The 17237-nt window shown below is 37.1% G+C and overlaps 1 protein-coding gene across 1 annotated transcript; it reads left to right on the top strand.

Annotated features, from left to right (window-relative positions):
• Positions 1 to 8774: 8774 nt before the first annotated feature.
• LOC128216238 (uncharacterized) lies at positions 8775 to 13697 on the top strand. Its single transcript, XM_052922808.1, has 4 exons — positions 8775 to 9354; positions 11871 to 11970; positions 12466 to 12535; positions 13578 to 13697. The coding sequence occupies exons 1-4, from the start codon at positions 8775 to 8777 to the stop codon at positions 13695 to 13697; spliced, it is 870 nt and encodes a 289-aa protein (XP_052778768.1).
• The last annotated feature ends 3540 nt before the right edge of the window (positions 13698 to 17237 follow it).

Here is a 17237-nt window from a genome sequence, read left to right on the forward strand (position 1 = left end):
AAACTGCACACGCAGGACTTAAAGTCGCGAATCAAAAGCGCATTGCCATGCTCGTTCAAGTGGACACCGTCGGACTTCAATTGTTCAGGCGTTATACTATGAGAAATGAAGGAACCCCCAATACCTAATATGTTTTTTTTTACAAAGCCATTTAATCGGCGCCTTACATTTCCCATTGCACGCTTATTACTCGAATAGCGCCATGTTGTTCGAGGCGTTATCTGCGATACTGCGAGAGTAGTTGATGGGAATAAATCTTTAAGCGCTCTTATTACTTTAGCAAAAATTGCCATTAACACTTTAGTAGGATATTGGCCAATGTCATTTCCCCCAATGTGAATAATCATGACATGAGGTAGTCCATCTTCATTAATATGTTTCAAAAACGTGACTTTCCTTACAAGCGCTTTAAGGCTTAGACCTCCATAGCCCTGCCACCAAAAGGCACTATTGGGAATTCCCAGGTTCGCGTCGTGCGATCGGGCGTAGCAAAAGGCATGCCTAATAATTGAAGAACCGACGACCCACACGCGCGTCGTTCTATCTAAATAAGCAAAAAATAAAATAAAATAATATGTAATATGATGTGATGAACCAAACCTAAAGTAAATTTGGAACCAAATGTATAGTTTCATGCCGAACGTAACGTTTGTAGGCGTCTGACGTCCACCTACCGGCCTCTTTTATCTGTTCCGTGGTGCAACCCACCATAGCGGCGGTTGTGGCTGCCCCAATGCGAAATGAATGTGTGTTGTACTTTGCAAATTCGAGGTTCCTAACAGATAAACATTTTTTTAATACAGAAGAAAACTGTGTGCGTGTAAGAGGAGTACCATCCATATGACACAGCAACGGACCGTTAATCTTTGGCCTGCGTGCCAGAAAAATATTTAAACTGTGTACAGGGCAAACACTTTTACCGGTTTTATTGATCTGAATAATATAACCCTTTGACTCTTTATCCGTCTTTGAATTGCGAAGTGTAAGCAATAAATTGCCGTCGCTCGTATATCTTACATCACTAAATGCTAACGTGTGATTTACAACAGACTGTCGTTTTACGGCTAATTCTCCTACGCGGAAGAACCCATAGAAAGCCAAAGTGTATGCCGCTGTAAATAGGGCACTTTCGTACATATTTATACACATGGATGGGAGTGTTTCAACAATAAGGCATAATAATTGTGCCGTTATTGGAAGTCGCGTTGTATGTGCGCGTGTATTCCTTCCCATGCCTGTTATAATTTTAGTGATTATATAATTTTCGGTGGTATCCGCGAACCCAAAAAGCTTGCATTGGGCACCGATAGCACATTTATAGAGGCGAGCTGTATTGGCGGTTAAGCCATCAAGTGACAAAGATGAGAAAAACAATACCAAATTGTCAACGGATGGAGGCCACAAATTTGGCAATTGATACGTAAGCCTAAAATTAGAGAACCGGTTTAAACCGACTTGATACGACTGTAATGTATTGCCGGACATAGAACAGCCAATTAGTCGTCGAGCCTCATTTCGTAAATCATGCTCTGAAAAAGTGGTGGAATTGGTGCCCTTTCTGCCAAGTCGGGTACCAGCTGGCGAAGGCGCGCCCACTGCTTTCGTGAAATAGAATCAGCGATATTATTAAGTTTTGTTCGAATATGGACAGCCTTAAACAAAATATTATGGCGCATGCATCTTAACACAAAATGTCTGAGAATGTGCATAACGCGTTTGGATTTCGCAGACTGTTTATTGATTATGGCAACTAAAGCCTCGTTATCGATTCGTAAAATTATCTTTTTATTTTTTAGTTCGGGACCCCAAAGGTACAAGCTAAGCAGCACAGGGACCATTTCTAAAAACGTTATGTCTTTCATGACTTCATGTTTGCTTCAGTCAAGAGGCCATGGAAAAAATGCCCAATTGCCGTTTAAGTAACAGCCGCCGCCAAGGTCGGCTCTACCCGCGCTGTCGGTAAAAAGTTGTAAATGTTCGTTTTCCAACCAAGCATTTTCGGGAATGTAACATACCCCATTGAAACTTGTTAAGAAAAACAGCCACATGCGGAAGTCCTCGCGCATTCCTTCTGTTATCCTTATTTTATGAAATTCATGTTTTATACCGGACATTGCATCATAAAATCGCCGCAAAAAAGCTCTGCTTGAACGAATTGCCTGGCCGAAAAAGCAAAATTTACCAGCGAGTGACTGAAGGTCTCGCAACGTTATTTTCTTCCTAGTTATATAGAGCAAAATTAGGGACTTCAACTCTGCGATTTTGTGCTGGGGTATTCTAATAAGCATTTGTGAAGAATCAATTTCCAAACCCAAAAAAACTATTACAGTGGAAGGGTCCGTGCTTTTGACATCGTTAATTGGTACACCCAACTGTACACATACTTGATGGAAAGTGGAAAGTAAATGTTGGCAGTTGCCAGTTCCATGTGCCCCGCAAAATATGAAATCGTCCAGATAATGATCAAGTGATGGAATTTTTGAAATGTCTTTTACCAGCCAATGGATAAAGGTCGAAAATGCCTCGAAATAATATGGTGCACAACTGGCGCCAAAAGGTAAATTTAAGTTTACATAAATTTTGCCATCAAATTTAATGCCTAATAATTCGAAGTCTTTAGGTGATATTGGAAGTAGCCGGAATGCAGATTTTATATCACGCTTTGCCATTAACGTTGATCTTCCCAATTTAAATATCATGTCTGCCACTGTGTCAAATTTTGTGTACGATACTGATTTTAATTGCCTAACTATGCCGTCATTAACACTACCGCCAGCCCGTGGATAGCTTAAATGAGTGATAAGGCGCCAACCGCCATCAGACTTCGGTACCAAGCCTATGGGAGAAATTCGAAGATTTTTAAACGGTGGACTAATGAACGGCCCGGCCATTCGGCCCTCCAATATTTCTTTTTCCAATTTATCGAACACTACGCTTGGTCGGAGTTTAGCCGATCGCAAATTTTTTGCATCGATGGGTTCGCGCGACCCTTCAAATCCTAAACTAAAACCAAATCGGAAACCATTCCTTAACAATGTTGCATGGACCTTATCGGGATATCGCTGTAAAAATGCGTCTAAATTTGATGTGTTTATGGGGCTGTAGCCGGGGTACTTAAGACGACGGACGGGGCACGAATCGTTGTTAGTAACGGGGGGAGAACTTGGACCCGAGGTAAGGGCGAGTAAAGGAACGACCCCGGACGAGTGGAAACCTTGTCCGCGCGAGGTGAGCTGCGTCACGGACAGGTCGGGGCCCGGGGTATGGGATAGAACTTCTTTGGCTAACGCAAGACCTACAAGGATGATCAAGATTGCAGAACATACAACTATGTCGGTAAGCACAAACTATTCGATGGCATTGTCTATAATTGAAATCGAAGCATTTCTTCTCGGCAAGTTTGCCAATATTGCTTACCACTGCCAAGGACGGACCCATGCAAAGAAGCCACAATTCGTAATCTATTTTTGCGAAGGACAGGCCAGTTGGGTCGGCGGCTAATCTAAGTCTAAACTGCTGGTCATAATCACGCCAGCCTAGGCCGGCGTGCTTTTTGGCAGCTAGCCGGATGTCACGGCCATATTTTAACAATTCCTGAGTCCTGCCCGGATGAGCAGCCAAAAAAATGGACATGTATACTAAGAAAGCATCTGTCCACGAACTGATGTCGTTAACTTTTTGTTGTGCGGACTTGTTGTCAATAATTAGCCGACCGTCCTGGCCTATCATTAACGATTTATTTGACTCCTCGACACCTGATTTAGAATCAATCAAAGAAGAGAATTCTACAAATGCACCAGACACAATTTTATTCTTAATCTGATGCGAGATGTTGCACCCAACATTTGAAAAGACACTTGGCATCTGATTCACTGTGTTATCAATAACCGTTAAAGGCAACGGATCAGAAAGGAAATGTTCCGTACCTGCACCTTGTTCACCGTTCGCGACCGATACCTGCGGAATGCTGATGGGCCCATTCAATGGCTGGAGGCCTTCCAGGGCGGCGGTTTGTAAACCGTTGCCAGCGAGGAATGATGACGCGACCTGAGGTGTGGGTACCCTCCCCGTATTAGCCAAGTCTATGGGCGCTATAGGACCATCATCTGCAAGAGCCACAGTACCGGTAGTCAGCGCCACAGATGCATCAGCTGTAGCCGCGGCTAGACCGGAATTCACCGTCGGGGCTGATGCGGGCACTGCTGCGATTGTGTTTGATTTGGGCGTCTGGCCTGTCTGTACTGGAGGGGTCCTCCTTGCCCGCTTAGCGGCCCGAAACTCTTCCACAATATCTCGAAGCGGGAATGCCATCCGGAAAAAGAAAGCAAAATCAATAACCGTCGTCTGACGTATAAATATTTACAATTTATATATACATATGTATGTGCGTGTTTGAAAACCTCATTCCTCGACAAATTGATCGAGTTCTTGATAAAGTAGACAAAACAAATAAAATAGAAACATTTATTTAATGATTTGAATGTATATGTAATGTTCTGTACTATAATTCATCAACTAACTAAGCAAAACTATTTTAATTCGTTCAACTATTTTTTCTTAAATAGCAAACCTAGCTCTTAAAAAACTGACCTTTCGGTTCGACTGCCTGAACGAAAGTGAATCGGTGGGGTTGCGCGCTCGATTTAGCGCATGCGCTGAATCTCTTTTTAAGTTTTAACCAATGAAATGCTTTAACGAAATGGCGGGCGCGGGAATCTTTTGATTACGTAATACTGTAAGGCGCCCTCAAGCGGATCTGTTGAATGATTAGATGTGTATTGCTAATGTAAACATAAAGGTGATGAAAACGGGTTGATTATTCTCGATAACAACAGCTATTTTATAGTTAATAGCTGGTATTAACACTCTAGAGGTCACAATTTGGGCACTATCTTAATGAAACTTGGTCAGAATGTTCCCCTCAATAAAATCTTGAATGAGTTTGGTTTTGGGTCATCACACTATAGAGGTCACATTTATGACTGTATCTTCAGGAAACTTGGTCAGAATGTTAATATTAATACTCACTATGTCAAGTTCGATTCTGGGTCATGTGTGGTCAAAAACTAGGTCACCAGGTCAAATTGAAGGAAAAGCGTGTTAACACTCTAGAGGTCGCATTTATGACTGTATCTTCATGACAGTTGGTCAGAATGTTTAAAATAATAATCTTTAAGTCAAGTTTAAATCTGGGTCATGTGCGGTCAAAAACGAGGTCACCAAGTCAAATCATAGGAAAAGCTTGTTAGCACTTTAGAGGTCACATTTATGAATGTATGTTCATGAAACTTAGTCAGAATGTTTATATTAATTAGCCCTAGGCCAAGTTCGAATATGATATATGTGCGGTCAAAAACTAGGTCACCAGGTCAAATTAAAGGAAAAGCTTGTTATAACTCTAAAGGTCACGTTTATAAAGTTTTTTTTCATGAAAGTTGGTCAGAATGTGTGCATTAATTATCTCTAAATCTCTATGTTTAAAACTGGGTCATGTGCGGTAAAAAACTAGGTCATAAGGTCAAATCATAGGAAAAGCTTGTTAGCACTCTAGAGGTCACATTTATGACTGTATCGTTGAGAATTTTGGTCAGAATGTTTATATTGATAACCTCTAGGCCAAGTTTAAATCTGGGTCATGTGCAGTCAAAAACTAGGTCACCAGGTCAAAATTAAGAAAAAGCTTGTTAACACTCTAGATGTCACTTTTATTACTGTATCTTGATGACAGTTGGTCAGAATGTTTATATTAGTAATCTCTAAGTCAGGTTTTAATCTAGATCAATTGTGGTCAAAATTAGGTCATTAGGTCATATCATAGGAAAAGCTTGTTAGCACTTTAGAGGTGACATTTATGACTGTATGTTCATGAAACTTAGTCAGAATGTTTATATTGAATAGCTCTAGGTCAAGTTCGAATCTGGATCATATGCGGTCAAAAACTAGGTCACCAGGTCAAATTTAAGGAAAAGCTTGTTAACACTCTAGAGGTCACATTTATAAATGTTTCTTTATGAAAGTTGGTTAGAATGTTTACATTAATTATCTCTAAGCCAAGTTTAAATCTGGGTCATGTGCGGTCAAAATCTAGGTCATTAAGTCAAATCATAGGAAAAGCTTGTTAGCACTCTAGAGGTCACATTTATGACTGTATGTCCATGAAACTTAGTCAGAATGTTTATATTGATTAGCTCTAGGCCAAGTTTGAATCTGGGTCATGTGCGGTCAAAACCTAGGTCACCAGGTCAAATAATAGGAAAAGTATTTTAACACTCTAGAGGCCACATTTATGACCATATGTTCATGGAACTTGATCAGAATGTTATTGTTGATGATCTTAATTGGATCAGGTGAGCGATTCAGGGCCTTCAGGACCCTCTTGTTTTCATCAAAATCAGAAATATAATACGAAATTAATGCCCTTGAAAGACTTTTTTCAGATTTAAATGACAATTATTTTCATCGAAAACCTCCTCAAGCCCTAATAAACCCATCAAAACTATGTATTTTTCGTATTTCTCAGGAAAGGTGCATACTTTTCTAGTTGTACTACTAAAGTGCCCCCACCCCCTCTAACGCCAAATCCCGAATCAGCCCCTGGTTGTTATTAAAAGCCTAGTTTAATCCTATAAGTGACCCTCCCCCAAACCGTGTATAGTATACAGCTTCTGTGTATTGATCTTAATCTAAATGCCTAATTGTCTTATCAGACTCGATCTGAGTATCCTGCTGTGCAGTTTTAGAGGTTTTATTATAGAAATGGACCCTAAACGGCGCTGAGCCAATTAATAAATAAACAGGAAATTAGCCCCTTCTGTGACATCAGTGCAATTAGCAGGGGTTACACAGCAGGGGATTGTCATGCCAAACATTCCTTAAATTAGGCCTTTAAAGTACAGCGGGATTCGAGCGCGCTTACTATATATCTAAAGTGGGGGACCATGTCTTTGTTAGAATGTACTTGAATGGATTGATGCTAAGCAATCGCTTTACCATTTATTTTGTGTAATTTTGTATTTTTGTTTTGTTTAATTTCTAACAACCTTTATTTTTTAGTAGTTTACATTTTACTGTGTAAACTATCCACAGACAATGTTTAGTGGTCAACATTTTATTTTGTCCAATGAGATGGCAATATTTCACAAGTTACAAACAACCTTGATGCATTACTTGGGGATTTAGTTCGTTAAAGTCCTGGTGACATTTTTCAAATAAACGGGACATTGCGTGTGGTTTGTATATGCTTTAAAGCCAATGTTAAATTTTTGTTTGCTAAACTAAATCAGTTAAACATGATTACAAAACGGTACTTGACTCAAACGATGTGAATAGTCTCAGCTTATTAATAATAAGAACAGAACAAAGGATTCGTATTTTTATCAATGTTTTGATAAAAAAATAAGAACTGAAAGAGAGAAAATTATTTGTAATTATTTTTGAGATTTTGGTCAAAAGACGCAAACACCTTTCCTAAGTATTGTTAAAGCGGTGATAAGCAGATGATTCGGTGATTCGTGATTATTAAAATGTATTCTGTGATTTTATTAACAGAATGATAACAAATGCATACAAACACGGAATGCTATTGTACGGGGGATTTTAAACGTTATGACATCTACATATTTAATAACCACATCCATGGGTAAAACGAGATTTCTGCGCTTTGGGGTGAAAAGGCCGAATTCCGAACGACCGAGTTCACTTGAATTGTTATGTCAGGTGTGAGAAAATTTAATATTATTTGGGAAGTGTTTTTTTATTTAGTTTTTTTTAAGGATTTTTTTTAATATTACATGTATTATTATTTTGGAATGGTATTTAACTTTGTAAAATGTTGATTTTATATTCAGTCTACGGAAATAAGGTGTCTGTGTTTTGTTAAACAGAATAAAAACGTGTTTTAAAATATTGTGCATAAGTTATAAGTATATCTTCTTTGATCTGTATTTTAAAGGAGCGTTATATCTGTCAATCATAGGGATTATTACTTTTTTTTAATTGATGTTTAAATAAAAAATTCGTTTAAACCATTAATCTTTGCTAGTTTTTTTGAGGTGCATTTTTGTGTTTTAAAAAACAAACTTGAAACAAATATTTGTTACGAAAGGAGCGACTTCTAATGAAAATCATGTCGTATATTAAAACAAAGTCATCAAGTTAATACTCCCATAAATTTTCAAGATTAGTTCGTCATTCAAGTTAAGTATCTTGAAATCGTGTGTCGTTGAAATATCAAGTGTTATTAATTATTGCGCAAAAACAATGATATCCGAATATTTAGAGAGGAGCCTAGTGAGTTTTTATATCTAATAATCAGAAGCATAATTGCTCACTTGAACTTCGGGTGTTGACACGCGCTCGAGTTTTTAGAGCTGACAGGGTTCGTTTGGATGTTAAAATTCCACTAAAAACGCTACTTGCTTCGACAAAGGAATTTAATACGTTTTTTTTTTCATTCATAGATTCCTTAACGCTGACCACTACTATTCATTTCATTTCCATTTATTAAGGTCTTACTGAAGAACTGTGTTCAAAATTTTGACAAAAAAGTGAGGACCATTGGTTAAAGGGAACGTTGAAAAACCAATGCGCTTTTTTATGTAATAAAACTTATTCTGTATATTGTATAGGGTTTTAAAATTTACCTAACAACGTTTATTCTAAAACCATTTATATTTAACTATAATAACTTGAAGCAAAAAAATACATATAAAACTCCCACATTACATAATCGTTATTGTTTTCCTTCAAAAGAGACATTCACATAAACACTAAGGATGAAAAACACAGTACGTGCGATGATGATCTTGTTAGTGAAGGCTTTGATCCTAGTCGTAGCAGCAGCGACATCAACAACAACTACTACAACATCAACACCTGTAACATCAACGACAGACATTCCAGGTACAACAACGGTTACCACTGCCACAACATTTGAGACGACAGAAGTACAAACATCGACAACATCGCAAACTGCAGCGGTGACAACCGAGTCGACGTTATCAACAGAATCACTATCGACTGTTGATATCAACGGCACCACCGTTACTGGCAATGACACCACCGTTGCTGGCAACGGCACCACCGTCGCTAGCTACAGCATTTTGACAGCACCGATGCAAATATTGTGCCTTGAGCCGCATACCATAATCGGAGGCGCAGTGATCTCTAAGGGCCCTTACTTTGCGAATATAAGTAGCGTCGTTTACACGTGCTTCAGTGGGTTTTCTATGAGCGGCCCTGCACAGGTACTCTGCTCGACAAATGGAACTTGGAACACCAACGGGACCCAATGCGTTCCCATTGATAATAAGCCGAAGGTTGATACAAAAGTGACTATAAACCAGCCTATTCAAGGTACGCTCGTTTTTTCTTTCAGTTTTGCTTAAAATAAAAAGTCCCGCCTTCGTTGTATTACCGGAGTTTGATGAGATGATCATCAAACACTTCGACAAACCTGTTTCCAAAATAATGTTTTGACAATGCTCCGTCAGCCGGTCGTATTGTGAAAAGGTTTGTCGAAGTGTTTTAAGAAACTAAACACTCAATCAAATTCTGGTAAATGTCAAAAGGCATGGCTCCGTAAGCGGCGTAGACTGCGATACGTTTCATTTAAAATGGTGAAGAAATAAAAAAGTTATCTTTGTTTAAAGTCTTCATTCGAAGCAAAATATTGCCTTCCGACATAGGATTTATGACACAATTTATCACGTGGTATACACACACTGGTTTAGTTTAAAAATGTATCATTTTACAACGATTGTGAAGAAAGTTGTGATGACTAAGTCACTCTCGTTGGCACGATGTTGCGCGAGAGTGTGTAGTGTGGAGGAAACCGGAGTACCCGGAGAAAACCCACTTGTCCGCCTTGGTGACCACTAACCAAATTCACATGTGCCTAGACCGGGAATCTTTTAGTTTATGATACTTTATTCGATTACGCTCCATTGTGACCATTGTTTTTAAGCAATCATGCTATAAAGTCACGCAATATTCATTTTCCATTGCAATGGGCATATATATGTTAATACAACAATTATCTTTAATGCAGTACATGAATTGTGTTTAACTCATTTGAAATTAATTATCAAAGCATAACTGCATATGATTTGTGTAAAGTTAAAAACATATTTTGGCGCTTATTTTAACTGGGTTTTTTTGTTTGTGACCACGTAGCTATTAATAAAAAACAACATTTGTAAAGGCTAATAGTTTAGCCTATCAATACTGATACAATGCCCAATTGCCCATTCAATAGAAATATTTACTGAGTTACAAAACAAAATACCAGAAAATCACCAAATTGTATTTACCACTTGAAAATACTTCTTTTTAAGCATTGTATTTGGATGTGTTTATGATTGTTGACGTTAATTCTTTTGTCTTTTTGATACTATTTTCAATATTCAACCGTAACAAAATAAACCTCAACTAGTAGCAATTGGTTTAATAATGATTGTTTAACCTAAAAAAGCTATATACAAACTTACTTAATTAAAACGAAACAAAAACGGGCGATTCTTATCAAAGTTTGAGTAGTATAAAATTTGAGTACTATATAATTTGAGTACTATATAATTTGAGTACTATAAAATTTGAGTACTATATAATTTGAGTACTTTAAAATTTGAGTACTATATAATTTGAGTACTATATAATTTGAGTACTATAAAATTTGAGTACTATTAAATTTGAGTACTATAAAATTTGAGTACTATATATTTTTGAGTACTATAAAATTTGAGTACTATATAATTTGAGTACTATAAAATTTGAGTACTATATAATTTGAGTACTATAAAATTTGAGTACTATATAATTTGAGTACTATAAAATTTGAGTACTATATAATTTGAGTACTATATAATTTGAGTACTATATAATTTGAGTACTATAAAATTTGAGTAGTATAAAATTTGAGTACTATATAAACGGACATTGTTATTGGTGATCGATGAATGAAACTATTCACTTACATAAGTGTAGGAATTATATCAACTAGACATGAAGTGTTATGAAACCCGGCCCCAATATCACGATAATACTTAAGTCAATTCGTAAACTCAGTCTCAACTCATTTTACCATATAAAAGCATAATATTCTTCAAAATCTTGTTTGTTTTGAACTTTTTGAAAACGTATTTTCTCATAGAATGTGTTGATCAAAACATTTTGTCAATATTTCAAAGAAAGCTTTTTCTAGAGAAAAAAATACTAAGTATTTCATAAAGAATACAGAATTGTACTCAAATACATTTTTGGCTTTAGAATATATTTCCCTTGGAATTCGACCAAAGGCTTTTATCAGCATATTCTATGATTAAATGCGCTTATAAAACTGTAAAAAAAACATATAAAATTATATATGATTTTTTTATAAATTTGGATGCTATGCGATAAAATGGGTTGAGACTGAGTTTGAGATTTGACTTAAGTATTTTCGTGATATTGGGGCCAGCTAATGGGATGTGACTATATGAATAACATAATGGTGAACTTCTGATAATACAGTGAAATATATGTATACTATTTATTTTTTATTTATTTTATTTATTTTTTTGGAGGGGATGAGGGGGAGGAGGGTTGAGGAGGGAGCGGTGTTGTGAATCATATTATGTTTAGAAGGTGTCAAAATATTCATAAAAAATCTAGTGTCATGCTCTATAAAGGTTTTAAATAATTTGACAATATTTTTCATATCAGACAGGGAAATATAGGCGGGGGGAGGTGTCAAGAAGGGGAAGGTTGTTCTTTTAAAATCCATCCATATACTCCATTTTAACCTCACTTTTTCAAACAACAAAATAAACTTAACAGCTTCCTGATCCAATGAATTAAATTGCAATTAATAGAGGTTATTGTGTCTGTTTCAGCTATGCCATTCTGGCTGATGGTGGCGCTGTGTGTCGTATTTGGTCTCCTGGGTTTACTACTACTGACCTGCATTTTTGCCTTCTGCGCGAAAACATTCGGGTATTTCCGTGTGACGGTTGCTTATCTAGATTTAAAGCATTATACATCAAATTTCAATAAATTCCAAGGTGAAATTACACACCAGCGGATCCAGGACGGGGGGGGGCGCACCCGGCACGCGCACCCCCTAAAATCATCTTAGTTTACTTTTTTATGTCAAAATTGGAGAAAAAAAATACCAAAATACGTTTAAAATGCACCATTTTGGACTAGAAAATGTTAAGATTTATTTTGGGGGGAGTAACCCCAATCCCCCACCCAACATTTTAATTTTTTCAACTATTTAAATTTCGGTTCTGAGGAAGGGGCGAATGTAAAAATATTATGCCCCTATGTGACATCATGACATAAATTCCTGGATCCTGAATCCGCCTATGTAACATGTCCTTAAAATCAAATATAGTAATGCCATACTGTTTCAAGACTTTATTGAAAGTATTTTCCAATCGATGTGGATTTTTGCTAAATGTTTGTTATAAAAATGCACATTTTCAGATGTTTTAAGCGACCTTGTTGCCAGAGACGTCAGGACACGCCTGAATCATTCATCGTTGATGACTATGAGGTAAGTATAGGAAATGATAATCCAAACACGGTCAAAATGGTATAGAATTGTCCAAACATGGTAAATATGGATTACGAGACTCCAAATGTGGTCAAGATCCGATATCAAAGTCCAAACATGGTATGAATATGATATTTAAAACCAGGTAAATATGCGATGTGGAACTCCATACCTGGTGAATATGGGATTTTATATTTCAAACATGGTAAATATGGGATATTATATTCCGATTCCGAACATGGTAAATATGGGTTATTATATTCCGATTCCGAACAGGGTAAATATGGGATATTATATTTCGACTCCGAACATGGCAAATATGTTTTTTTTTTTATATTCCAAACATAGTAAATATGGGTTATTCTATTCCGAACATGGTAGATATGGGATATTATAATCCGATTCCGAACATGGTAAATATGGGATATTATATTCCGAACATGGTAGGTATTGGTTATCTTATTCCGATTCCGAACATGGCAAATATGGGATATTATATTTCGATTCCGAACATGGTAAAAATGGGATATAAAGGATATTATATTCCAAACATGGTAAATATGGGATATAAGGTTCCAAACATGGTAAATATGGGATATTATACCAAATATGGGACATGGTTATCAAAATGAGGTAAACATGGGACATAAGAATCCAAGGTAAAGGTCGGGCAATGTACGAATATGCAAGTCCAAACAAGGTTAATGGGAGCTGTTTATGCAATGTGACTTAGGGTCCCAAACTGTATAGAATAACAGAAAACAAGTAAATGTGTACTCGGATTTCAGACAGTTAATACTAGTAAGTAGTTACTAAATGTAAATGCGTTTTGCTCTTCATAATTGGACAAAGACGAAATTTCTTCTTATCTTGTATGTTTCAGTATGACTCAGTGAAAAAATACACATTTCATTCCGTTCTTTTTCATTTTTAAATAGTATTCACTAAGCGTTTATGTTGAAGTTCTACTTCTTTTCTTTTCTTCGCGTATTTTGTTGGCATTCGTGCTAATGGATCGGATATCATTCATTTTAACTTGCAGTCGCCGACGCCCGTGTCCTCGCGGCCCCCGGAAACACACCGGAAAAAAGCGGTGAAACCAAAAGACAAGTGGATGCCACACTCAAACCAAGTGCGCACTATTAACACGAGCACACAGTGACTTCCGGAACACGAGCATAAAGCTACTTCCGGCAGATTTGAGCTTACTTTCATTTATCAAACAATTTGATAATCACCTTTCTAAAGAATTAAACAATAATTAATTATGTAATTTCATGTGTAAATGTGATTTTTATTTCAAGACAAAAAAGTCTTTTTTAGTCTGATTTTGTGGAAATATGAATATTTTTGTTCAGTTTGAACTTTATTCAAGCTAAAACCTTTGAGAAACAACACTTAACAAGAGATGTTTGTCAAACATTATGCCCCCCCTGAGCGCCATGTTGTCAGGATTATATGGACAATTGAATGAAATATGCATGGACCGAAATGACAGCTGACAGCTGATTTGTTGCCGTTAAGGCAGTTTTAAAATTATGACCATTAAAGTGTGAGGATAGAGTGTGTTATGACCATGACCTTTGACTCTATGAACTCAAAATCCAGAGTCATCAGCTGGTCACCAGAAACCTAAATGTCAAGTTCGAGGGCCATGGATGCAGGCATTGTCAAGTTATCACAGAGACAAGTTTTTTCGTTCAAGGTCACTATGACCTTGACCTTTGACCCAATGACCCATTCAATCATAAGGGATCATCTACAAGTCAGATGCAACTCAAAGTCAAGTTTGAAGGCCATGGGTTCAGGCATTGTTGAGTTATCACTCGGACAACCTTTTACCATTCAAGATCACTGTGACCTTGACCTTTGGCTCTATGAATCCTAAAATCAATAAGGGTGATCTACTGGTCAGGCTTAACATCCATGTCAAGTTTAATGATCATAGGTTCAGGCATTGTTGAGATATCAGTGGGAGAAGATTTGTTAACTTTTTTTGCGTTAAAGGTTACTGTGACATTGACCTTGGCCTCATGACCCCCAAAGTCGATAGGGGTCATCTACTGGGCAGGCCCAACCTTCATTTCAAGTTTGATGACCATAGGTCCAGGAATTGTCGAGTTCGCTTTCAAGGTCACTGTGACAATAGGGGTCTTCTACTGGTAAGGCCCAACCTCCAATTCAATTATGAGGGCCATGGGTGCAGGCATTGTCGAATTATGACTCGGACAACCTTTTACCATTCAAGGTCACTGTGGCCTTGACCTTTGGCCCGATGACCCCCAAAAACAATAGGGGTCATCTACTGGTCAGGCCCAACCTCCAATTCAATTATGAGGGCCATGGGTGCCGGCATTGTTGAATTATCACTCGGACAACCTTTTACCATTCAAGGTCACTGAGAACTTGACCTTTGACCCGATGAGCCCCAAAAACAACAGGGGTCAGCTACTGGTCAGGCCCAACCTCCAAGTCAAGTTTGAGGGCCATGGGTGCAGGCATTGTCAAGTTATCACTCGGACGACCTTTTACCATTCAAGGTCACTGTGACTTTGACCTTTGGCCTGATGACCCCCCAAAACAATAGGGGTCATCTACTGGTCAGGCCCAACCTCCATGTCAAGTTTGAGGGCCATGGGTGCAGGCATTGTTGAGTTATCACTCAGACAAGCTTTAAAATTATTTTACCATTAAAGGTCACTGTGACCTTGACCTTTGACCCGATGACCCCCAAAATCAATAGGGGTCATCTACTGGTCAGGCCCAACCTTCATGTGAAGTTTGATGACCATACGTCCAGGAATTGTTGAGTTATCACTCGGACAAGCTTTGGTCTACCGACGGACCGACCGACCGACATACCGACATGCCTGTGCAAAGCAATATACCCCTCTTCTTCGAAGGGGGGCATAATAATGGTTGGTTAAAGGGTTATATCATGTACGACACAATCGCATATTCATTTATCTTGTGTTGTAGTTTTAGTGGTCGACATTTTATTGTGTAAACTAACAACTGTTGTCCAAGCCACTGCTGATATTTATCGCTTTACCTCATATAAATCAATAACGACTGACCGATGAAATACTAAAATAAATGTATTGAAAAACGTGAGAAATATTGCCTTCTCATTGGACGAAAATAAAATGTTGACCACTGATTTCAATTATATACAGAGTACCTGATCTCGATATTTCATATGTTTAGCCATTAACCTTTCCGTTTCGGGTAGAAATAATTTAATTCCATTTAATGAACTTCCTTATTGTATTTGTTAATGCTGTATTTTTTCCATAAAACAGTCTGTCCCCTTCAAGTGTTATTGTTCTCTTTTATTAAAGCTGCACTCTCACAGATTGAACGTTTTGACCACTTTTTATTTTTTGTCTTGAAATAAACCAATTTTTGCGTTAATGTCTTGAAACCAGTGATATAAGTCTGCTGACAAAACATCAGACCGCAGTTTTTATTCATATGAACGTTTGAAAATTGATGTCGTTTGGCAGAAGGGTTACCTACGCTTTAAGAAAATAATGAGTTTTTCGGCATTTTCCAAATAATTGAGATCTGTCCTTTAGTGAGTTATCTTATAAGGCTGAATTGATGCATTGATGCCAAGATCAGCTGAATCTGATACAAAAATATAAAGATAAAAGTCGATACTTTTATTTGTGAGGGTGCAGCTTTAACTTCGGTAACTGATAAACGTGCTTAAATGGGTTTAGTTTGTTGCGGGAGAAAATTAATGATCATGATTTTCCTCGGTGAATTTCATTTTGAACGGATAAATATTCATGCGCTTGTTTTATAAATATTAAGACTTGTGTAGCAACAGCATATAACACCTTACTTTCATGGTATAATGAGCTTTATTTTGTATGATATGAAATCCATTTAATTTAAAAAAGTCTAAATATATGAATCGGCATCAAATTAATAAATGTGTACATTAAAAGCAACGATAACACTGGAATGTTGAATGGATGATTGTAATAATAAATTTAAATGCAACTTATTGTGTTTTTGATTATCCAAACAAATTGGAATTTGTTTTGGTACTTGTTGTTGTTGCTGTAGATCTGTAAGTCCTTTGTTTAAAGTTTTCCGGCTGCAGTAGATATACATGTTTTTTTGTTTAAAGTTTTCCGGCTGCAGTAGATATACATGTTTTTTTGTTTAAAGTTTTCCGGCTGCAGTTGATATACATGTTTTTTTGTTTAAAGTTTTCCGGCTGCAGTAGATATACATGTTTTTTGTTTAAAGTTTTCCGGCTGCAGTAGATATACATGTTTTTGTTTAAAGTTTTCCGGCTGCAGTAGATATACATGTTTTTGTTTAAAGTTTTCCGGCTGCAGTAGATATACATGTTTTTTTTGTTTAAAGTTTTCCGGCTGCAGTAGATATACATGTTTTTGTTTAAAGTTTTCCGGCTGCAGTAGATATACATGTTTTTGTTTAAAGTTTTCCGGCTGCAGTAGATATACATGTTTTTTTGTTTAAAGTTTTCCGGCTGCAGTAGATATACATGTTTTTGTTTAAAGTTTTCCGGCTGCAGTAGATATACATGTTTTTTTTGTTTAAAGTTTTCCGGCTGCAGTAGATATACATGTTTTTTGTTTAAAGTTTTCCGGCTGCAGTAGATATACATGTTTTTTTGTTTGAAGTTTTCCCGCTGCAGAAGATATACATGTTTTTGTTTAAA

Source organism: Mya arenaria, chromosome 14 (genome assembly GCF_026914265.1).
Source record: "Mya arenaria isolate MELC-2E11 chromosome 14, ASM2691426v1".
NCBI lineage: Eukaryota > Metazoa > Mollusca > Bivalvia > Myida > Myidae > Mya > Mya arenaria.